A 25,004-nucleotide genomic window follows, 5' to 3' on the forward strand; every position below is an offset into this window, starting at 1 on the left:
GCTACCGATACATGCAACTCCAAATGAATTGCAGAAGGAGTCAACTCGGCACATTGTGGGTGCTGCAAAGTGCAATTTTGGCTAACATCAAAGATTGAAGCAATGCCTAATTTCACAAACTTTAATCTTACTTTGACTAAGGAATGGAGTCTATTCCTGTCATGGTATTAGAAACCCAAAAGACATGGAGAAATTAAAATGATTATTAAGTCACTGGGATGTAGCATAGCCCGTATGTAGAGAAAACCTTCAAGGGCCTGAATGACCTCTAAAGAAACTTCATGGAATTAGGATACAATGGTACATTAATCAACCACGTTCTGGACCTTATTTTGGGACATCAGAAAAGCAGTCAAGACCACTGAACTACCCAAGTGAAAGAAGCACCATCAACTGAGACAAATACCTGCTACAAGAGACCTCTCAGGACTGCCCAAAATAGGAAGACTGAACAAAACATATAACCTTAGCATACTCCAGGGACAGCAGAAACATCAAAACAATCATAAAAGTAAACTGGACAGTCATACAAAGGAGCAAAGGTGTCAGCAGCATTGTAAAAAGAGCCCTATATTCATTTGTAAATGCATCAAAAACTTATGATTTTTGGCTTGAGAATCAGCAAATGGAGCACTCACCACCCATCACTGACAGGGAATTCAGGTATTTCCCCTCTGTGAACAATTGGGTTCCAGTTTTCTGCTGTCAGTCTGTTTCAAGTTTCAAGCAAGGTACTCTGCCTTACAGCTGCTGAGACATTATGATTATTATTGACTTTGGTAAGACTCCCACTAGCACTGCCTCACATCCTCAGCACTGCCTCACATCCTGATCTTAATTGTGACTCTGTCTACTAGCCGGACTTTAATCCCACTAATTTCATGAATATCAGATTAAAGCAGATGACTTATGATCACTAAAAACATCACTACTTGTTTTGCTAAACACCCATGACATGCCTGCTTTTTCCCAGATGTATCTGGAATCGTTTTAAAAATATATGATCCAACTCTGCCATTCATCCAGACACCAAATAACCACATCATCAGTGCAAAGAACAGCACTACAATCAATGCACTGCCACTGCTGTCCTAGCCAGGCACCCTCAAAACATTCTCAGGCACAATGTTCTCTAACCATGAGCCTGCCCACCCTCCTTGTTTATGATTTTTACAGAATGAATCCCCTAACTTTAAAGCATACAACTTTCTTAATGGAGAATGGAGAATGATTTTACCTTGGCTTTATTTCACTTAGCTTAACCTTAACTGTTGATCTCAGGCTGTTACTGTGACAGTATTCCAGTTCATCATCTGGGACTATTAGCTTGGATATGTGCTTGTGAAACTAGCATAAAATGACTGAGGTTCTATCATTTGCCCCTCTATTAACAGTTCCACATGGAACTTCATTTGTGTGTGTGTGTGTGTGTGTGTGTGTGTGTGTGTGTGTGCGCGCGCGCGCTCGCGCAAGTTACACAAAGAGTTCTGTATTTTTTCTATTCTGATGAAGTCGCTATCTTAAAGATGAAATCATTTTATGATGCACATTTTTCCCTGTAATATTGTAAATCTGAGTAGGATATAAACCAAAACATCCCAAGAATACAAAAACAACTAAAAACTTCCAGAGCATTCACCAGCAGACAAGAAAGGAAGATGAATAAAATCACCTTGAATTTATTAGATTAAGCACTTTCATCAAAAAACTTCATCAGAATAAAATGCAAACGTCCTTCAGACCTTAAATGTAATCACATTAATTGGATAATTAGTTTCCATAATGTACCATCATAATTTATTAGCATTTAACATTCACAAACTATAAAATTCAGTTCAGCAATACACTTTTAGAAATCTGTCCTGCCTACAAGTAACATTTAATACAATTGTTCCATTTAACCCAGAGTATTTGCCTGCATTTTAACCTGCAAAAATGTTTCTTTCTGTTTTTATGCTCTCAAAAATAGAAGATCCAAGTCCATTAAACAGTATTTAGAAAGTGTTGACACTTACAAGAAAACCACACTTACAAATAAAATTTAGGAATGTATAAATATGTTTTGTGTACTGTGTATAGCTTCATTTGGGATGGTCCTTCCATTATGTTAACTCTTATGAATAGGAGCCTAAAATGTATAGGTGTTACAACTGTAACACCTTAGGTTTAGTTTACGCTGTCATATGTTACACCTGTCAATGTTGTTACATAGGAATGACAACCAGGAAATTAAGTGTTAGACTCAAGGAACATTTATGTGCCATCAGAAACACTAACATAATGCTTTGTATAAGCACCCTAATGTGTGTGTTTCCTTCATTTGTTAAAGAAAGAAACGTTTTGGCAGGTTAAAATGCAGGCAGACAAACCAGGTATGTTGCAAGCAAGTTTCATTTTGTAGTCACAAGATCTTAGTCCTACCCCCCCCCCCCAGACATCTGGCACTTAAAAGTGGACGCATCTCTAAAACTGCTGCCCCCAGCACTTAATAAATGTAAGTAACATATTCAGCTGTTCCCTTAAAACAATTAAAATATGATTAGCAGTATTGCAGTTGTTGTTAAAGGCAGTCATTTAGACAGTTGTAGATATTATAATGTGACCTGAAAAAAAGTCATGTTTATATGATTCTCAAAACAATTATACTCAGTCAAGTACAAAGAATATGCCTGACCACACCTTTGAGATAAACACCCTGGTTTAAATGTAACAATTTGTATTAAATGTTACTTGTAGGTAGAACAGATTTTAAACATGTACAATTGAATGGAATTGTATAGTTTGTAAATGTTAAATGCTGCTAAATAATTAAGATGGTATGTTATGGAAGCTAATTATCCAACTAATCTGATTATATATAAGGTCTGAAGGACGTTTGAGTTTTATTCTGATGAAGTTGTTTGATGAAAGTGCTTAATCTAATAAACTCCAGCTAATTTTATTCGTTTTTCTTTCTTGCCTACCGGTGAGTGCTCTGGGAGTTCTGAGTAGGATATAGCTGCCTCTTTATTTTATGCATTATGTATTTTCCTTGTAATTTACAGAGATTTTTAGGGACATATTTCATGTGTAATTATAAATCTTTCTTTATCACTTAACTGCATGAAGCAGATGCATGCACTATGCTTTTTAACATGAAATTCAGCTCCTGACAGCTATTGGCTTACTGACTCCTGACCCCCCTTTCTGATTATAAACCTTCATTCTCTACTCTCCCTCGTGATTCATTTTTAAATCAAGATGGCTGAATGATCACTAAGGTGATTTTTATCCCAATGACCAAATATTTTCCCTCAGTAACTGGTTCTCAGCCAGCTACCCTCTTTACAAATCATCTGCCACTGGCTATTTCTGTAACTGTATATTCCTTTGGTCTGGTCGTTTGTTAAGCATCATATTTAAAGATTGTGTTTATAACAAAAAAGTTTAGATGCAAGGAAGTCTTGTAATAAAGATGAAAGCAAACTTATCTTGGATTGAATAAAAGCAATTGTCCTTCAATGTAATATCTAAACTATCTTTTACTAAAGCAGCATCAACTAAAACTAACATATGTTATATACTTCGCTTTATTTGTTTATTAAGTTTAGGAATTTTTGAGCATATCATACACTGGAAGCATAGGTTTCCCAGTTTACTGAAAGATAGTTAAAGTCATACAAAATAATGACGTTTCTGCTAGTAAGGAGTTGAAGCATTGCAAGGGTGAGTGCAAAGTCATAATCAAGAAGTGCATTTCTTGCCTTTTTTTGTCTGTATTGGCCTATCCAAATGCCGATACAGAAGGAAAGGTATTTCAGCACTTCATATCTATTAAGCTGTGGCAAGCTGATTGGATTGCTTTAGTTTAATTTTTTTTTTTTTTGCTCTTCACTTGAGCTGAGGGGGTTGTGGATCTGAGTGTAGGAAGGTGACTGGTAAAAAAGTACCAGTCATCTTTCCTGATAAGACTCAAAGCCTGCAAAGACTACAAACACTGTTGATGACTCCTTGCTGGGTATTTTTCACACCCACTCTCCCATTTCCACACCCACCCTCACATTCCCTGAGCTTTTTTTTAAACTTGGTGATTTAAAGCTACCCACCCTTACTGTAAATGGAGCTTTATAAGCTCCTCCCTTTCTACACTGCTGTTTATGAACTGAATTATTTACCTTTCGTTGTGCTTATTTTGAAAAATAAAAAGTGCATTTTGCCTCTCATTGCCTGTTCTGCTTACTCTGAATTCATAATCTAGTTTGCTGTTGGATAAAGTAGTGTATTTTTACACTCTAGCTAGGTCTTTTCTATGTTTTTACATCAAGAAGAGATGATTTTCCATCTAGTGGCAGTGAGTGGTTGCCTGGTCTGTGTAGGTTAGGGAAAAACAAAGCAATCATAAAAGTAAACTGTTGTAAACTATTTTTTTTTACACTTTGTATCTAATGTCTCTTAGTATTAGCCATTTGTTTGGGATTAACACTTGAGCTCCAGACCAGTCATTTTACATTAAGAGGGTCAAGGTCTGCACTCTTATGGCAGGAAAGGACTGATTTCCCTTATCTGAGCTGGGAATTGCTGGCTGAAAGTTCATTGTCTGCTTACCTGATTGGCTTTAGAGCATAGTTAGTGTAAAACTTGATTTTTTTCTGATTGTATATAAGCCCTGTGTTCGCAAGAAGCTGTGCCAGTTACTGGTGCCTTGTATCCATGCAATCACCAGAAGATGAAATTTCCCTATTAAAAACAACTTCAGTCCCACATTGCTCACAGGGCATCTAGTTTGCATAGTGTGCAGCATGTATGCATTTAGTTAGGACTATTTAAGTCTACCTTACCTTATTATAGCACCCAGGACTATTGCTGCTCAGAGAGTATCTGGTTTGCATGCTGGGCAGCATCGCTGGTTAAGTTAGCTGCAGATTACCCCGAGTAAGCACCCTTACCTCATCCAGTTACAAACAATCTCCACCCCTATCCCTTGCAAGTACACATTAGGACCTACAGATATTTTTGCATCCATCTTGGTGGACGTGGGCATCCTGAAGCAATTAATGCCTTATGTACACTGACAGCCACTCAATTCTCAAACAGGCAAATGCACTATGTGAGAGATGTAGTTACATATTGATTCTGGAGGCTAGACTCTCACATACAGATACAAAGAGCAACAGACAGATTGTCAGCAACTTACACACATCACTCACTGCATCCAGAAAGGTTCATACACATAGACCCACATACATGGAGATCCTCACATGTAACTTACCCAAACCTTAAAGGCCTGTTAGGCACAGTCCTCAGAAACTCCGCATGTACACAAACAAGACAATACCCATCACAACACATAGACCCACATTTCATTGTGGTTCAGCTACCAAGGCCCACAGGGTGAAACACTCCACAACGTGATACTCTGGTCATAGAAGACTCCATTGTGAGACACAGGCTGGATAAGACGAAGGTTACAGTTTGTTGCCTGTCAGGATCTGCCAGATCATGCAGGCACACAGATCACTTACCCGTAAGTACCAGTATGACTCACTCATAGTCCATGTGGGTGTGAATGACCTGAGATGTACCTCCTTGGCCAATATGAAGAGAGACATGAGTGAGCTCTCAGAATGTGTCTTAGGCAGGTATAGGTTCCTAGGTTTCTAGGTGTATACTAGGCTAATAACTACTAGGGCCTTTTTAAGCCTGGCAGTGCATTCTAAATCTCTGACAAGTTCTGGTACCCTTGATAAGTGTAAGCAGGGGCTTGGGAGGTGAAACATTTACAAGCAGGGGACTGGGTAATGAACCATATGCTGCCTATGTACATTAGAGACATAGATGCCAAACCAGAGATGAATTTCCTGTTCCCCATCCAATTGTCCAAACGACACTTGAATTGGGTTAAGGAGGAACTCTGCTTCAGATGGATAGGGAGCCTGTTCCAGAGAAGGGGGTAGTCTCTGGGATACATACCTGTCTTTCCAGCAGGTCCTATTTATATCACAGAGGCAAGGTTTTTCATAGATTCATAGATTAGTACTAAGCTAACTGCTCTTGCGAGCCATTTTAAGCCTGGCCAATTATCCCTTGTGAGACTCAAACCCTGCACCTGTTATTTGTAAGGCAAACACCTTAACCATTAGGCCACCCTACCAACCCCTTTACTGTCTCAATTTATTGATAATTTATTTATTTATTATAAATTTATTTATAATTATAATAATTTATTTATTTATAAATTTATTGATTTATCTCAATTTATAAATATTTAGTTTATGTCTTTAGAATGGGTAATTCTTGTGCTGTTTGTTTTGCAGATGTGCCGGAGGTCCATCAGAGTGGGGTCTGACAGTGTCTTGTATGCCAGGCATAGATCGTCCCTCAATAGCACATAGGAGACAGAATACAAGGATAGTGCCTTGAGACAGTCTGCAAAGGGCATATTATTTACACCCTGTATGCTTTTAGTGAGAAACCTCTCCGGACTAGGTATGAGCCTAGCATTGAGCAGCATTCTACCATCTCCAAGGATGATGCTACAATACCAGCAGAAAGTTATTGAATTTAACAATTGTCTTAGATATTGGCATCATTCAAAAGTGGTCTAACACTTGTTAGTCTGGGAGGACATGTTTGACAGGCCATCCTGCTTTGCAAGGGATGGTCTTCTCTTGTCACCTCTAGGCTTTTGGCTATTGGCCAAAACATTATCCACCCCATAGTGCCTTTCTTGACATTGCCAAACAGACAAAACTTCCAGCATAATAAAAGCTACTCAGGACAGACTAAAGGTGTTACTGCTCAATGCTAGGACTCTCAACAAGAAACTTCATTCCCTGAAAGCTGTCCTTACCCTGGAGAATGCTGACATATATGCAGTTACTGAAACATGGTTCAATGCCATGGAAAACACTCCAGCAGTGCGTGGCTATAATGTCTTTCATACATTCCGGCCAGTCACTGACTATGAAAGGTGAGGTAATCTATCAACATAAAGGATAAGCACACCTCAAGGTTGGTCAAACAATATGAGATGCTTGAGCTACTTCATATTAAAATGACTATGTAAAAAATCCTTTACTATATTCTTGCTAGCTACAGGTTCCCACCATGAACCAGGAAACCCATACCTGAAGCTATAAGAACTACTCACCTTCCAGCCCAATGCCATACTCATGGGTAATGTTTAACTACCACTCCATTAATTGGGAGGCATACACAACCACTAACATGCAGGCCCAAAGATTTCTTGACTTTGTAAATTCAAATGCCCTGGAGCAGCTAGTCTGTACTTCCACTAGGGGAAACAAATATCCATCTGGTACTCACAAATATGGGAGAGTGCTACACCCCCTCCCCATAGTATGATGTCCTTACTGGTAAGATCAGCTCACAAAGAGATCTCCCTTGAAATAAAGATAAAACGAGTTGCCCTCACCTAACCCAAAAACAATTTAAGAACTTTTGTAGGCTAAATTACCCCTTAGTTTCCAATTTCCTCCAAATCCAGAAAACAGAAATCTGTGCATAGGCATACACAAAAGCCCTGTGTGACCATATAAACAACTTCATAGAAATGGCAGTACCAGACCAAAATAAACCCAAGTCAGACCACAAAAACAAACCTCCCTGGTGTATCCCTGGTATTAATAGGCTGCACAAGAAAAGAAAGAAAATCCTGTTGAGGAGTAAGAGGGGAATGTGCACAAGAAAGCAAAAAGTCCCTCATTAATCCAAACAAGTGAATAAGAGAGATAGTCAAGACTATAAACAGACTTTGAGGTAAAATATGGCATTTTTAGATACATCCACAATCTGAAGAGCAACACACAACAGTGTGTGGAACTAGTTGTTAATGGCATCACCTGTACTCAGCTTGAAGGTATAGCAAATTTGTAGTTTACAAATTCAGCTTAAATGTTACCTCCACATCACTCCCAGTTTTCTCTCAAGAAATACGCTCCACCACTCCAATGCCAATTATCACCAAAGAGCAGGTTGCCACGGTACACTCTAAAGCTAAAAACATGTCTTAAAATGGGCCTGACGATCTACCAGGTTACCTTTTAAGCAACTTAAATCAGTACTTTTACAGGAACATTAGGATCTCTGTTTAACCACAGACTCCAGACTGGCTTTGTCCCAACAGAGTGGAGAACAGCAACAGTAATTTCTCTGCATAAAGGGTGACCATCTACTTACCCATAAGTGTGATTAGTCTTATATGTAAGACCGTAAAAAGAATAATCATGGACCTGACAAATAATGACATAGGAAATCTCCAAACACTGGACAGAACCCAATTTGAGTTTGTCAAGGGCAGGACATGCATATTGAATCTGGTGGATTTCTTTGAGAAAGTAACTAAGGCCATGTATGAAGGTAAACAATGGATACCACCTACCTCAACTTGGCCAAGACATTTCACATAATTCCTCACTCAGATATGATAAATAAACTCACAACAGTAGGCCTAAATCCCTGCTTCACCAAATGAATAGCCAGTTGGCTCATGGACAAGATACATGTGGTTAAAGTGGGTGAATCTAGATCCAGCAAGAGGCCAGTTACTAGTGGTGTGCCACAGGGATCAGTACCGGGACCACTCTTGTTTAGAATATACTTCTCTGAAGTCAAAACTAATGTGGAAGGCCTTTGAATGACAAGGTTTGCTGATGACTGCAAACTGGGGGCAGTCATTTAATCCCACAATGATGTAGATGTCCTTCAGGAGGTTCTAGATTAGACAAATGATTGGTGTCAGAACTATGGCCTAAAACTAAATGTGAAAAAAATGCATTTTCATACGCTTTGGTACATCAAATACCCTGCAAATTACAGCAGAAATAGCACATCCCTAAGAGTAGACTCAGAGGTGAGAGATCTAGGTATTCAGATAGATATAGCCTGAACTGTGACCACAGTGTGTCCACAGGTTGAGGAAATCCTTCTATGTGGTACAACTTGTAAACAAAGGTATGATATCCAGATCCAAGGAAGTTCTAGTCTTGCTGTACTCAGCCCTCATTAGACCAGTAATCAAGTATAATGTGCCATTTGGCATGTGCTTGACTAGGCTCTTACAGCTCCTGGAGTGACCTCAGAGTTTCCTCACAAAGAAAGTACAGGGTAAACAACATGTGGTATGTGGCTAGACTAAAAGCCCTAGCCCTTTACTCTGTCTCCTACTGACTATTAAGGGATGATGTATGCCTGACTTATAAGGCACTCAGAAATCAGGTCCTGATGGAGCTGTTACACATCCACAAGTCAAACAGCATGAAGGTCACCAGATCTAGGGATCTAAACTTAGTCAAATGGAAAAAGCATGCTGGAGAGAGAGATATGTGTATCAGAGATTGCCTTTTATTTGGAATAGGCTTCCTATTCACATTAAGCAGAGCCTTTGCCTGGCCCTTGTCAAATGCAGTTTGCATCAGTGGATGGGGAATTACAAATTCTCACCTGGGGTAATACCTATGTCCCTTATGGACAGGGGCAAACTGTAAAGTACTCAAGGTATAGGCACAAATCTGTGCTTTCCTCATGCCTCTAGTGGGCCATATATTGGGTTATATTGGCTAGGCTTGTAAGGACTCTTAAGCCGATAACCTAGTAATCTCCTCTGAGCCTGTGAATTTATGAATCCACAATAAAAGTTAGTCTTTTTTTCAGTTAAAGAGCTGTGGGAAAGTGGCCTAATAGATAAAACATTGGCCCCCTAAGCCAGAGATTGTGGGTTAGCATCCCATTTGAGGTGATATAATCTTGATGCAAGTAGAACATTTAGGGTTAGGGGTTGGCATGATGGTTAACTCTGATGAAGCCCTGAGGTTACAGGGTGAAAGCGCTTGTGACATTTACTATTAAAGTTTTTCCAGTTCATTGATTGTGGTCGCACCACTGTGGTGGCGTTTTTCTTTTTCTTTTCTTTTGTATTTATGTTATAGTTTTCGCTCTTTTGGCCGAATTTTCTTTAATTTAGTTGAAGAATGGAATATGTAAGATGGCAAAAATGGAAATATTGTCCGAATGCTTGAACGTGCTTGATGTACAGAACTGGAACATGAAAAATGAGACTCGTGCTACAGTGTTATAAAAAGAATGAGTGAGAGAAAGAGTGTGAGTGGGCCATGTTAGATAGAAGGAAGGAGTGTTAGTGCAGTACTCAAGAAGAAAAGGTACAAACTTCGGATTAAAAATGTTTTTGGCAATCATCTGCATTGTTTTCATGTATAATAAGCATGCATGCAGTGGGTGTCCTTACAGACATAGATGTGTTCATAGGTTCATCGATTAGTATTAGGCTAACTGCCTTTGTGGGCCATTTTAAGCCTAGTCAGTTACCCCATGTGAGAATCAAACCCTGCACCTTTGGTTTATAAGTCAAACACCTTAACCATTATGCCAACCTCCCACCCCAAGTGTATGCAGTGATTATCTTCAAATAAGATGTGTATGTAATGATTATCTTCAAATAAGGCACAACCAGCTGTTGTGATCCAGCCAGCTCCTTCAATTTAATCATCTTGTGTTTTTAAACTCCACAGGTGATGTTCTGACTTTTTTGGACTCACATGTCGAATGTAATGTTGGGTGGCTAGAACCTCTTTTGGAAAGAGTCCGGTTAAACAGGACAAAAGTTGCCTGCCCTGTAATTGAAGTGATTAGTGACAAGGATATGAGGTAAGACCCATAAATATTTTATAATTTTTTGGAAAAGCTGTGCTCACTACATGGAGTCAGATCATCAGAGTTTCAAATAATCCATTTTTTGAGTAAGTTTATGTTTCTTTATTTCATAATAGTCTGAAATAAGTCATATAATAAGTTTTTGTTTCTGCACATTAGGCTGCTGATTTAAAGTTAATGTGAATTTTAAAACTTTGTTTGCAGCTCATAGAAGCTGAGTCAGAGGTAGTTTTGCTCGGGTCTATATTAGATCCACGAATGCTTAAATGTTCGAATCTGTAAAGGTTGAATTTAACAGATCGAGCAGTTAAGCATTCAAATTTCTTTAAAAATTAAAAAAAAAATCACAAGTGAAAAAAAAAAAAGCTAAAGGGTTTAAGCAGGGGGGCACACCCCCCTGCACCCCCCCACATCCCCCGCTACTTAAATATACCAATTCCAAGATTGCGCTGCAGTGTAGGGAATGGGAAATTTCCCATTTCCGCACTGTAGTTCATTGAAGTGCGATCTCAGAGTTGGTGTATTTAAGTAGCGGGGGGTGCAGGGGTGCTTACCCCCCTGCTATAACCCTTCACTTGTATTTTTTTTTTTTTTTTTTTTAATTTATTTTTTTACAACTTTGAACGCTTAACTGTTCGATCTGTTAAGGTCAACCTTTACAGATTCGAACATTTAAGAGTTTGTCTTTATAATATAGACCCTTTTTGCTCTTCCTGTGTTTTTCCTCAGAGACTTCTTCCTGACAGCATGCTCATTATTGTTAACATATGGAGGGCAGGAAATGTAGTCCCTTTTTATGGCAGAATGACTAACAAAGAAGTAATAAAAGTTATCACCAACTGGTTAGTGTAACTGTGTATTATTTAACCTTATAATTAATTAATATGATGGACAGGGCCTGCAGGTGTTAACTGCTACACCTCTCCTGTCAGTATTTAATGTGCTATGGAACCAGTAGTATGGAAATTGACTTCAACTGCTGATGCCCTCTAAAATGAAGAAGCAACTGGCTTTACACTTAAGGAACAAACATGCACTAGTCCCCTGGGAATTTGGTAACACATGTCACTTCAAGGTAAGCGCCACACTGCACAGCTACAGATCAGAGTTGTAAACACAGGTTCCCCAGAATTTTGCCTATGTCTGACTGTGTATAGTGCCTTTCAGAGCAGCCCTACCAACAATAAACAAAATGTGAACAGAATTATTTTATACGTTCATACACCCACACCCATGAATGCAGCTACCAACACACACACACACACACACACACACACACACACACACACACACACACACACACACACACACACACACACACACACAACATATTTCTCATAATGGGGGGGTATGACACCAATAACCTTCTTCCCACGGTTTAATGTATTTTTGCCACCAATTAATCAGAAGTAATAAAACAGGTACACACCCTCACAGTTTACCCTTAAAATAAGCTAACGTAAATATTCATGTTATAGCAGTTATCTCCAAGCAGTTATACTTCTCAATGAGCAGATACCACATAATTGCAAACACATGTAAAATGCATAAACACTTTAACTAGTAAATACCCCACCAGCCATACACATTCAGAGCTGAGTAATAAAATTCTTTACTTGATATAAATAAGTTGTTAAAAAGGACCATTGAATATGTAAATGAGAAACTTTCTGTTTCTACCTAAAGATGTCTGAGCCCTTACTTGTCTTGGCTTTTAAGCCCATAATAGAATTTTCAGTGCCTTTGCAAGCAATATAGTTGAGCTTTGTCTTCAAGGATGCATCAGCACTTCTGCAGTTGTTAGTTGTTAAATTAACAGTCACTTTCAAGTTCCCAAATAATGTTTCCTATTTTTTGAGTTTGAAATTATAAGATACACAGATACATGTCCAAGGAGGGAGGATAAAATGCATCAAGTTAGAGCCCAGATAAGGAAATTGTAATGTGAGCTCAGCACTGCATAGTCAGGAATAAAGAATATAACTTTTTAACCAGAATACATTTCCACAGTAATAAATAATATTTTGGACATTTTATTACATATTACTCCTCAATGAAAAAGATAAGAACAGCTTTTTCATGTTCATCTTTAATTAATACAACTTTGTATATATTCTTCTGCAGTTTTGTTTGAAATAATAGAAAAGGTTTTCAACATTATTCCAGGTCTTCTCACACATATCCCTTCTTCCAAGACTAACGTGTGATTCATTTAGTGACCCTCTTTAGGTGAAAAAACGATTTTGTGTCACATATATATTTTCTTGCATAGAGAGGCAGTCTGCTGTTGCATCTCTTTGACACCACTTCTGTGCTCATGTTGTAAGGCTGCAATCCCAAACTCAGACATCTAAGAAGCTAGCTATTTTGCCCACTTGATCTTTGCAACCTGTTTAAGAAGTTATGCTCTCTTACTTATTTTAGTCTCCTACCATGGAAGTAGGGTTGGAGCTTTTGGAGAGCCTCCACTATTCCTAAACACTCCTTTCCTATGGCTCTATAGAGTTCTTTTGGCGGAAATCTTTTATTTGGATATCTATACAGCTGCATGATGTCCTTCAAGGATGCATCTGCAGTCATAACATATGGGTTGTCCTGCCTCAGGCAGCCCCTCGGTCGGCCGGATTCCAAAGTCTGGGTCTGGCCTTGGCTGATATCACACTTCACCCGACGTCATAGCTCCTGGGGTATAAAGGCATCAGCCGACGCCATTTTCCTCAGTCTTTCTTGCCGCGCGGTGCCCGAAGCAGAAGCTGTTCGCAAGTGCCGGTCGGTCAGATCCAGAGATTTCAACTACCGAAGACTTCTAAAAAAGCTAAGTACCCCGTTGGGGACTCTTTCTTGCCTCTGCCGATGTCAGACAAAGTAAATAATTGTTTAACTTGTGGGAAACAAATACCTCATAAGGATTTCCACTCTTACTGCCTTCCTTGCTTAGGCCCAGACCACGACGTATCAGCTTGTTTAGCCTGTGCTTCCTTCAACCGACGGACACTTAGACGTCGGTCGGAGTTTACAGAAGAGTTTTTTGGCTCCACTTTTGCATATAAAATGCCGTCGGAGACTCCGACTACACATTTAGCTAAAAAACGCAAGGAAAAGGACTGACACTCGCGGCCTGCGGTTTCAGCTGAAACCACGGTTAGGCCTACCGCGAGTGTCTCGGTTTCGGCTGAAACCGAGACCTCGGTTCTCCCTTCGGCCGAAAGCATGCCTCCGATAACCGAGGCCGCATAGGCCGTGGCTGAGTCGGCTACAGAAATTCATACTGAAGAAGCAGGCACACAAGATTTGTCTGACACTATTCCGTTGGACATCTCTACTCCTGCACGTGGGGCAGCTAGACCCCCTGCTTCTATGTCTATCAAGGCCTTTTCAAGGGCTAAAGCAGCCAAACTTTCCAAGGCCTTACCTACAAAAGCTCCCTCTCACAGGCCTACCTCAAGTTCTCAGATTCTCAGCCTTGCTGAGGACCTTATTTCTCTGATCAGGGGATCCCAACCTCACCCAGACAGGGCCTCACAACCCCCTCCTGAAAAGAGGCCTAGGACTGAACCCCCTGAACCTCTCTCCTCTGACCATTCCTCGGATGGTTCAGATTTATCTGACCATCAGGAAGGTCCATACTCACCTTATGAGGATTCTGATGCAGAAGACTCCATTCCTTCTGCCTCTCCTCCAGAAGAATTTTCATTTGGGGAAACCCTACACTCAGTGAGGGAACACTTCCAATGGCAGGGTCAGGATTTTTCTGATTCTAGGAAAAGGCTAAGGATTTTTTTACACTTACCACATCATAGGCCTTTAGCCATACCACCTGTACTTTCAGTGGTTGATGATGCATACAATGATGCCAGTACTGCCCCTGATTCTCTTCCCCCGGCCCCTGCCAAACCTGACAGATACTACAGGGTCCCGGATTCTCACTTCCACTTGTATAAGGCCCATGCTGCAGACCCAGAAACCATTTCTCAGGGCCCTAAAGGTGTTGCAGCTGCCTCGGCCAAAAACCCACTACCCTCTGAAAGAGAATCTAGAGCATTAGAGAGATGGGGTAAAAAGGTTTATACATCTGCTACTCTTTCTGCCAGGGCTTTAAACTGTCAATTTCACATGATACAGTACCAGGAATTTTGTTAGATCAGCTGAATAAAAAGCTGGCCTCTCCTGAACCTTTAGACCGTAAGTCCCTTCAGGATTTGGTACACAACTCTCAGCAGGTCAGTAATCATTTCTTAAAATGTGGCTATGATGCACTGGAGGCTTCATTTAGATCAGCTATGACTGGAGCAGTTATTCGAAGGCATGCCTGGTTAAAAGAACAATCCTTACCAGACCATGTTAAGTCTAAACTCCTAGATGCCCCTATGGAGAAACAAAGTTTATTTGGCTCCCCTGCACAGGAGATTCTAAAGAAAGTGGAAGAAAAAGCAAAATCTGTCCAAACAGTCAAGGATTTTCTGCAGGTCCAACCTCCGAGGTTTAGCAGAAATTGGCCTTCAAAGAATTGGTCCTTTCCAGACACCTCCAGAGCACAGAGAGGCAGAAATAGACACCCAAGAGGCAGAGGTCAATCAAGGGGTGCCTACAGGGGTCGTCAGTGGCAACCTACCAACCAGAGAAGTGCCGCCACAGCTGCGACTGCAACCACTTCCACAGGACAGACACAATGACTTGGCTCTGTTTCCGCCTACCAGGGAACAACTGGAAGCACCCTTGGGCGGAAAGTTAGCTTTATTTTCAAAAAACTGGCATTGCATTACAGGAGACAAATGGACTTTACAAACAATAGACAAGGGCTACAGGTTTCACTTCCACACTCTACCAAAAAAGAGAGGAATGCCAAACCTTCCACCAAGCCAGAAATCAGAGGCTCTAAAACAAATCATCAGCTTACTAAGGATGAGCGCAATAGAAAAGGGACCATCTATGGAACAAGGCCAAGGATTTTACTCCAGACTATTCCTTGTACCAAGAAAAGAAAATCAATGGAGGCCTATTCTCGATTTGTCCGCACTGAACACATATCTCATTGTTCCAAAATTCAAGATGCTGACCCTACAGCAACTTCTTCCCATGTTGGGCAAGGAGTCTTGGCTGGTTCATAGGTTCGTACTAGGCTATCTGCCCTAAGGTATTTATAAGCCTAGCCAGAGTGTATGTGGCTTACACCACCCCTTAGGATGAGAATACTACGCCCTTTTAGGGTTTAGTTTACTATGCCTCTGTCTAGTAGTGACACAGAGATGACCCCCGGGGTAAACCTACGATCTCCCATCCATTCGTCGAGATTTCTCTTGAATAGAGTCAGTGAGGGGCTCTGCCTAACATGGACTGGGATTCTGTTCCAGAGTGTAGGGAGCCTCTGGGTTATGAATCTGTCCCTCCAGCACGTCCTATTTATTTCTGTGTTGAGGTTTAAGTCACTTGTTCTCGTGGCTCTGATGGATTTGGATTTTCTGAGGTGGAGCATGTCCATTAATTCAGGATTGGACATGGCCTTGTACGTCAGGCACAGATCACCTCTGAGTAGGCGGTATGCGACTGAATAGAGCTGGAGTTTTTTCAGTCAGGCGGCATATGGCATATGTTTAAGACACTTTATCCTCTTGGTGAGGAACTTTTGGGGTCTTTCTAACTGCTGCAGGTGTCGGGTGAGATACATCCCAAATGGGGCATTGTACTCAATCATTCACCTGATAAGAGAAGAGTACAGGGGTACAATGACCTCTCTTGATCTAGATGTGAAACCCTTCATGATAAGGTGGGCAATATAGAAGGTCTTCCTAACCACTTTGGCAATGTGAGTGTCAAATGAGAGGTTACTGTCAACCTGGGTCCCTAGGTCCCTGATTACCTCTTCCGTACTTAATGGATTACCGCCTATGTGGTAATTTGTCGGTACCTTGTTTTTCCCAAAGGGTATGACTATACACTTTTTGGCGTTCAGCTTAAGGCCATGGCTCTGGCACCAATTATCCATTTCTATGAGGCCTCTCTGAAGGATGTTTGTGTCCGCTGGAGTATCAATTATGGCACCCAGTTTGCAGTCATCTGCGAACTTTGTCAGCCACAATCCTCCTATGTTTGCCTGTACCTCGGAAAAATAAATGCAGAACAAGAGGGGTCCCAGGACTGAGCCCTGTGGGACACCGCTTCTGACTGGCTTAGAGTCTGACATAGCTCCAGCAACTCTGACCCTGTGGGTTCTGTCCTTGAGCCAGTTTGCAACCCATCTTGTGACATATGGGTTTACATTTAAGCTGGTGAGTTTGTCTATGATGCCCGAGTGGGTATTGTGTCAAAGGCTTTGCAAGGTCAAGGTAGGCTGTGTGAACTGCCTTACCCTCATCAATGGCCTTAGTGACTGTTTCAAAAAGTCGACCAAGTTCAAAAGGCAGGATCTGCCCTTGACAAAGCCAAATTGGGTAGGATCCAATGTCTGTAGGTCCCCAATGTCTTTGTTTATGAGTTCCATAATGATCCTCTCCATAGCTTTGCAGACCAGGCTCGTCAAGCTTATGGGGCGGTAATTTCTAGGGTCCGTAGAAGCACCGCCTTTGTGAAGTGGGACCACTGTTGCCGTACGCCACTCTTTGGGTACGTATCCTGTAGTAAGGCTAAGATTAAACAGCAGCCTTATGTGTGGGTTTAGTTCCTCTTGGAGTTCATGTAGCACACAGCCTGGGACACCATCCGGTCCCATTGATGCTGTGTTTTTAGCTTTAGAGAGGGCGGCTCTCACCTGGGCATCTGAGATGTTAGGGAGGCTACACTCTGCTGGGATAGTTTTGGTGACTCTAGATCTCAAGGAGGCATACCTGCATGTCCCTATACGACCAGATTGCAGAAGACATGTCAGATTTCTTGCAGGATCAGAGCATTATCAATTCTCAGCATTGCCCTTTGGCTTATCTACTGCGCCCAGAGTATTCACGAAATGCCTGGCATCAGTAATTGCTCATTGCAGACTTCAGGGAATTCAAATCTACCCATACCTGGACGACTGCCTAATACAAGCGGACAACAAGCCAAAATTAATAAAGGATTTGACCAATGTCATACAACTGCTGCAAGCCTTGGGATACACAGTCAACATACAAAAGTCAAGACTAGTGCCATCCCAAAGGATAACTTTTCTGGGTGCAGAACTGGACACAATAACTCAGATGGCTTTTCTCACAGAGGAAAAACAAAAGCAACTACCAGTCTATTTCATGGCATTAACAAGACAAACTCAGCTTACTGCAAGGAAAGTCCTGCAGGCCCTGGGTTACATGGCATCCTGCATAATCTTGATCCCACATGCCAGGCTGCATATGAGAAAGTTACAATGGTACCTAAGGAATGTATGGTCTCAACACAAACACAGTCTAGAAGCACTGATACCAATCATTCCATGCATGAAAAAAGAATTCCTGTGGTGGGCTCAGGCCTGTCAGATAAACAGAGGATTGCCTTTCCACAAACCACATCCAAGGCAGACCATCACCACGGACACCTCAGACCTAGGCTGGGGGGCACACATGGAAGACAAGTGCATCCAAGGACTATGGTCCCAGGACCAGCTGAATCTACACATAAATCTAAAGGAGATGCTGGCAGTGAAGCATGCAATCGAGGCATTCAGACCATTCCTCCAGCAAGGACACCTGCTGATAAGGACGGACAATACCACAGTCATGTGGTACATCAACAAACAGGGAGGCACACATTCATACCCTCTATGCCGGATGGCAATGGACCTGTGGAACATGGGCCTGAATCTCAACATCCAACTGCAGGCCAGATTTGTACCAGGGAAAGAGAATTCACTAGCAGACAGCTTAAGCAGAACTACCACGGATGCTCACGAATGGATGCTGCATCCAGATATCTTCAAAACCATAACAAAGAAATGGGGAATGCCAGAGATAGACCTGTTCGCCTCCCCACTCAACCATCAACTGAAGAAATTCTGCTCAAGAGTATACCACCCACTTGCCTGGAGGGTGGACTCCCTTTCTTTCAGCTGGAAGGCCCTGACAGTATATGCCTTCCCACCTCCCTTTGATGTACAAAGTTCTACTGAAGATCAGAGAGGAACAGCCAAAGGTAATTCTGATAGCTCCAGACTGGCCAAGGCAACATTGGTACCTGCTACTGAGAAGCATGTCTCGGACGCACTCATGGCCTCTACCTCTATGTCCTTTACTTCTAACACAGAACAACTACAAGACCCTGCATCCAAACTTAAAAAATGCTGCAGCTAACTGCTTGGAAAATTGCATAAAACAAAACCAACCTGATTTATCTCAGAGGGTTAAGGACATTATCCTGGAGGCTCGCAGACCCTCCACAAGGAAAACATATTCAGCCAAATGGAAAAGATTCCTTATTTGGAGTGCAGAAAAGGGAGAAAATGTCACACTGGCAAACCTAGCACACATCCTGGAATACTTAGCAGAACTGTTCCACAATGGCCTGTCTTATTCTTCCATTAAGATTCATGCATCAGCAATTTCAGCAGAGTACAACATGGATCCTCCTGTCTTCTCTCATCCTCTCCTCAGACAATTTTTGAGAGGGATCAAAAATGTAAAGCCTCCAAGGAAACCACCTCTGCCTGCATGGGATCTCAATTTTGTGCTAGAAAAATTAACACTCCCACCTTTTGAACCAGCAGCAACAGCAGACTTACAGTTTTTATCTTGGAAAACTGCCTTCCTGCTAGCAATCACTTCAGCAAGAAGGGTATCTGAGTTACAGGCATTAATGGCAGTGCAGCCTTTCCTTATCTTCCACCAGGATAGAGTGTCTCTGAGAACCAATCCTACTTTTATGCCTAAGGTGGTATCCAGGGTATCCTTGAACCAAGCTATTCATTTACCTACATTCTTCCCCAACCCACAGAACAGCCGGGAAAAACTACTACACACCTTGGATGTACACAGACAACTGCGCTACTATCTGGACAGAACTAAGGCCAGCAGAAAAACTGACCAGCTTTTGGTAGCATATGCAACAGGAGTGCAAGGAAAAGCAATTTCCAAACAGACAATCTCAAAATGGATAGGAAATTGCATTCGATTCTGCTACTCATTTCATGGAAAGACAACTCCTGAGAATATCAGGCCTCACTCCACAAGAGCTACAGCCACCACTACAGCTTTCCTACGAGGAGTGGCTACCAAAGACATTTTAGAAGCTGCTACTTGGAGCTCCATGCATACATTTGCCAAGCATTATAATCTTCCTTTATACTCCAGATCCCGAGCAGGTTTGCAATTGCTGTTTTACAGGGGATCCTAACTACACCATCATTATCTTAGTGCCTCCCCTCCCAGTTTGGCTATGGTATTCTACTCATATGTTATGACTGCAGATGCATCCTTGAAGGACATAGTACAGTTTTGTACCTACCATAAATGTAGAAGTCCGATAGGTATGCATCTGCAGTCAGGATTACCCACCCTCCTTCCCCTCTGTGGTATTCCTAGGGTACTTACCCCTCTTTTAGCTAGCTGGGGGAATCTATTATGGTGTATTTGTTTGTATGTATATATGTATATATATATTTTGCTTTCTACTATTTGGAATTTTCTACATTTATCCAAATTTAGCCTTCCTAGAGGGAACCTGGCATCTGGGGCAAGAAACACTGAGGAAAATGGCGTCTGCTGATGCCTTTATACCCCAGGAGCTATGACGTCGGGTGAAGTGCGACATCAGCCGAGGCCAGACCCAGACTTTGGAATCCGGCCGACCGAGGGGCTGCCTGAGGCAGGACAACCCATATGTTATGACTGCAGATGCATACCTATCGGACATCTACATTTATGGTGGGTACAAAACTGTACTTTCCTCTTCATTTTGAGAAACCAAAGTACAGCTCCTGGGGCATTTTTGAAGCATATATTTGCACAGTAAATTTAAGTCTGTAATCAGGTCTGTCTAGAACTGATAATCAGTCCAGACCATGTTAAGCTTTTGCAATGTCTGCTCATGAGCTTTTATCCAGATAACCTTATTAGGCATGTTTTTATGTAAGGAATAAAGGAATATGAATTGAGTAGCTCTGGTGCTGTAGTGGAGTGCAAACTTCCTGTAATGTCCTGCAGTACCAAGGAATATCCTTGGTGTTAGACCATGCTTTGATAGCTTTTGCTTTGGCAATCTCTGGCCAAATATGGCACCCCCAATGACTAAGGTAAGCTGCCTTTCCCAATCCTGTCTGATATTTATTTCATTTTATAGTTAACTCCAATCCTTGTTAATCTGTCGATGACCTGTCTGACATGTTGGACATGTTCATAATGGGATCATCTAAAAAGACCTCATTATCTGACATGTTGGACATGTTCATGATGGGATCAGCTAAAAAGACCTCATCATCTGACATGTTGGACATGTTCATGATGGGATCAACTAAAAATACCTCATCATCTGACATGTTGGACATGTTCATGATGGGATCAACTAAAATAGAATCATCATCTGACATGTTGGACATGTTCATGATGGGATCAACTAAAAAGACCTCATCATCTGACATGCTGGACATGTTCATAATGGGATCAACTAAAAAGACCTCATCATCTGACATGCTGGACCTGTTCATGATGGGATCAACTAACAAAACCTCATCGTCTTACATGTTGGACATGTTCATGCTGGGATCAACTAAAAAGACCACATCATGTATGTAGACCAGGGTACTGACTTCCATCTCCTCCTGATATGTGAACCACCAGTCTGTGGAAAGGTGCTGGGGCATTTTTCATCCCAAGAGTCATTTATAGAATTTCTACAGCCCAAACAGAGTAACAAATGCTGACCTCTTCCTTGCTACATGTATCAAAATTACTTTCCAGAAACCTTGGGTAGGTCAGCAATGGTCAGATACTATGCCTTTTCTTTCTGCTCTAAAGTTTAATCTGTCACGAATGTGCATATGCTTCTGCATAACAGTTTAGTTTTTGCTAGTTTACATAGAATATGACACACCCATATATTGTGACACCAACTTTACCTGTGAGTCCAGGGACTGCCCAATTCTTGAATTACTGTATACTTAACATTTCCTGAAGTTCCTTTCATACAATTCACTTTATTTAGGCACCCCTATGATTCCTGTTTAATTTGATCATCAGTTTCTGTCATAAACACAGTGCCTTGCAAGCTGTGTACATGCAGGCATTGCATCATGGTCCTCAACCTCATATAGCACTGCCTGGATTTCTTGAAACTTTAGTAGGGAGCAGCTGCTCTGACAGTACTTCCTAATACACTGAGGTATTAGTTCAGCCCTTACTGGGGAGATCTACTACTAGATCTGCATTTGATTCTTCTTGTGATCCACTGCAGGTAATAAGTACCCAAACCTTTTATCATGGTAGGGTATTATCATATTGATGTGATAGAGTTTGTACATTTGCTTCTGTGATGATAGAAGGTACTGCCAGCCATGCAGGGTGAAGTAGGGCAGTGGATGTATGACTTGTGCAAGCACAGCTAGCTGGAAATTTGTAAATAATTGTATGTTATTAGTATATTAAACTGATCTGTACAGATGCTTGTGCTATTTCTGAGCTTTGCTTGCATTAATTGTGTTGAATGTATCAACAGTGCACACTGCTGAAGTGAAGAGAAATGTGCATGTATTATGGTATCTGAATTAGATGTATATGTCTTAATACAGAGCACTGAAACAGTAAAGGTTAACCAGCTGGCTTATTTTAAGAAAAATAAGAGAAATGTAAATGAGCTGTTAAATCATTGAAAGGCACCCCACAGTGTTGAGTAGGCCGGAGATGGTTGGTCTGGGAGCAGCCATTTCCTGTTAGCTTTTGTAAAGAAGTGGGGAAGTGTTGTAAATGCTTCTGTCTCATAGGCATTGCCATAAAAGCTCTAAATGTGTATTTTAGCAGTCTGTTAAAGTCCTGTCTCAAACTTCGAAAGAAGATATTGTGGGAGCCTAGAGTCAAGTGACCAGATGAGGTCATTCTGCAAGTCATTTTGGATATTATATTTTGCAGGGAGTAATCTCAGAATATAGAGCATTTTGTTTGGGAGCCTGACTAGAAAGAATGCTCACATATTTCATCTTGCCTTGCTCAAGTAAGTTAGTAGGGAACAGTACATTCTCTTAGATTCAGGCAGGAATATAGTGAAGGTTAGTTTAGAGTTTGTTTTTCTTTATTTGTATGAGACTGTCCATCAATGTTTCAATATTTTCTGTGATTTGAACTCTTGTTTACTGTGAATATATATTTAGTATTTTTGTTCTTTTATTATTTATTATTAAATATACATAAACATTGAGAGTACTTATATTTATTTGATGACACTGTGTGAGCCACTCCAGAAGACCTAGTCATCTTGGTGAATTACTACCATTTGTACTAGTATTAATATTACACAGTATAATTGGACACCCTTTGTTAATGGCCTTAAGAGTAGCTGATTGTGGAGTGTCTGGTGGCAGTGAGTCTACCTTATAGTCTTGGCAAAGTTGGTAGAGTGTGTGTGTGTGTGTGTGTGTGTGTGTGTGTGTGTGTGTGTGTGTGTGTGTGTGTGTGTGTGTGTGTGTAAATTAAACCTCTAAGTGTGTGTGTCAGCTACTTGAGGCAGGGACATGAAGCACTGGGTTTACAGAGAGGGTGATGGAGGACATGGCTTAGACACTCGACTGACGACCTAACCCTACAGCAGTACCAGTGGGGAGTATTATTGGAGATCTGTAGGGTGACAGATATAGAGACATCCAGACCCCAGGCTAAGTGTGTTCCCTGTGTGATCTTAAGGAAAATTGTACTTGATGCAGAGAAGTCTGCATCTGGAAATACTGAGTGTATCCATTAGTATTCCAAGTGCATGTCCCTCTCCAGTGTCAGTGGTGAGGATTCAGGCTCCTTGATTACTGGCCCAGTGTGGGGATGACACATATTGGTGTTTGTGGTGGGGATCGCATATTATTGGTTGGCAGTGGTGGGATCACCACATGCTTACACATTGTTGAGCAGTGGTGTGGATATTGAATTCCTGTACCCTGTAATTAGTGGTCAATACAGAAGGTGTTTGTACTCTCAAGCAGCTACAAAGTTGACTTTCAGAGTTTCATATCACAATAGCCAACCTGACTGAAGGGGGAATGATTGCAGCCTTAACCACAGCTGCTGCACAGTCCAGCAACCTGGAGGATAAACAGGTTGGTGATGGGAAATTGTAGCCCTCAGAAACAGGACAGTTCAACTTTTCCTCAGAGGACTTAAAAATCCATCTAGAGTTAAAGAGACTTGAACTGGGGGCCAAAGAGTTGAAAGTAGAATCAGCAGAGAGACTGCAGCACTTGGAAACTGAAGAAAACGAGAGGCAGAGGCAACATAAAAAGGAAATTCTGACTGTTTACCAGGGTCATGGAGGTAACGGGGAAGGGAGTAACCATACCCCAGAAGCAATAAACGTCACTAAAAGTCTTCCTCATTACCAAGAAGGTGATAATTTTGATAGCTTTATGCATATGTTTGAAAGAGTATTCAAACAGTGTAATGTTGACTGAGGGATCTGGATACAATTCCTTACCACCTTATTCCATGGTAAAGCTGTAACTGTTGTTTCTAAATTGTCTGATACTGATTGTTTAGATTATGAAAAAGTGAAGCACTGTTCACTACAATGTTTTAAGTTAACACCTGAAGCTTACAGAAAAAGATTCCTGATCATAGATGCTAGGCAGATGAAAGTATAAGTGATTATACTGCTGAACTAAACACTTATTTCCATAGGTGGGTGAGTGGGTTTCAGGTCACCACTTTTCAAGGGCTGGCAGACCTTTTGGTGAGGGAACAAGCCCTTAGCACTCTGTCTGAGGACATAAGCATCTGGTTGGCAGACAGGGAAAGCAACTCTTCAGAGGAATTGAGGAAAAAATAAACCTATACCCAGCAAGCAGGGCATCATTGTACAGGAAAGGGATACCCAGTGCTGTACATGGATATAAGGGAACCCATGGTTAGGCAGCCTAAACTGCCCCAACACAGTCTGTCAGTAAAAGAGGAAGCCACTAGTTCAGGTAGATGGCCAGGATCAAGGGTTAAATGTTTTAATTGTAACCAGTGGGACATTGTAATATATAAATGTTCACGGAGGCAAGGTGGGGAACAAAAGGTGGAGGAGCCAAGAAATGGGAGCAACAGAATTCCAGCTGTGAGTTGTCTGGAGACAACAGTGGTACTAAACTACCAGCAGAGTTTATATCCATTCTTGGTAGATGGAAAACAGACCACTGCTAAGAGAGAGACAGCCTCTGATGTAACCATTGTGAAGCCTGAAGTGGTTAAGGAGGAGCAGTACTT

The 25,004-nt window shown here is 41.3% G+C and overlaps 1 protein-coding gene across 1 annotated transcript in view; it reads left to right on the plus strand.

Annotated features, from left to right (window-relative positions):
- Positions 1–25,004, plus strand: part of GALNT5 (polypeptide N-acetylgalactosaminyltransferase 5) — a 512,523-nt gene that overhangs the window by 275,223 nt on the left and 212,296 nt on the right. Inside the window, exon 4 of the mRNA XM_044074838.1 lies at positions 10,527–10,662. Coding sequence (XP_043930773.1) covers positions 10,527–10,662 — 136 coding nt within the window. The remainder of the gene's footprint in view (positions 1–10,526; positions 10,663–25,004) is intronic.

The sequence above is a fragment of the Protopterus annectens genome, chromosome 6.part0 (genome assembly GCF_019279795.1).
Source record: "Protopterus annectens isolate FY-2018-M chromosome 6.part0, PAN1.0, whole genome shotgun sequence".
NCBI lineage: Eukaryota > Metazoa > Chordata > Ceratodontiformes > Protopteridae > Protopterus > Protopterus annectens.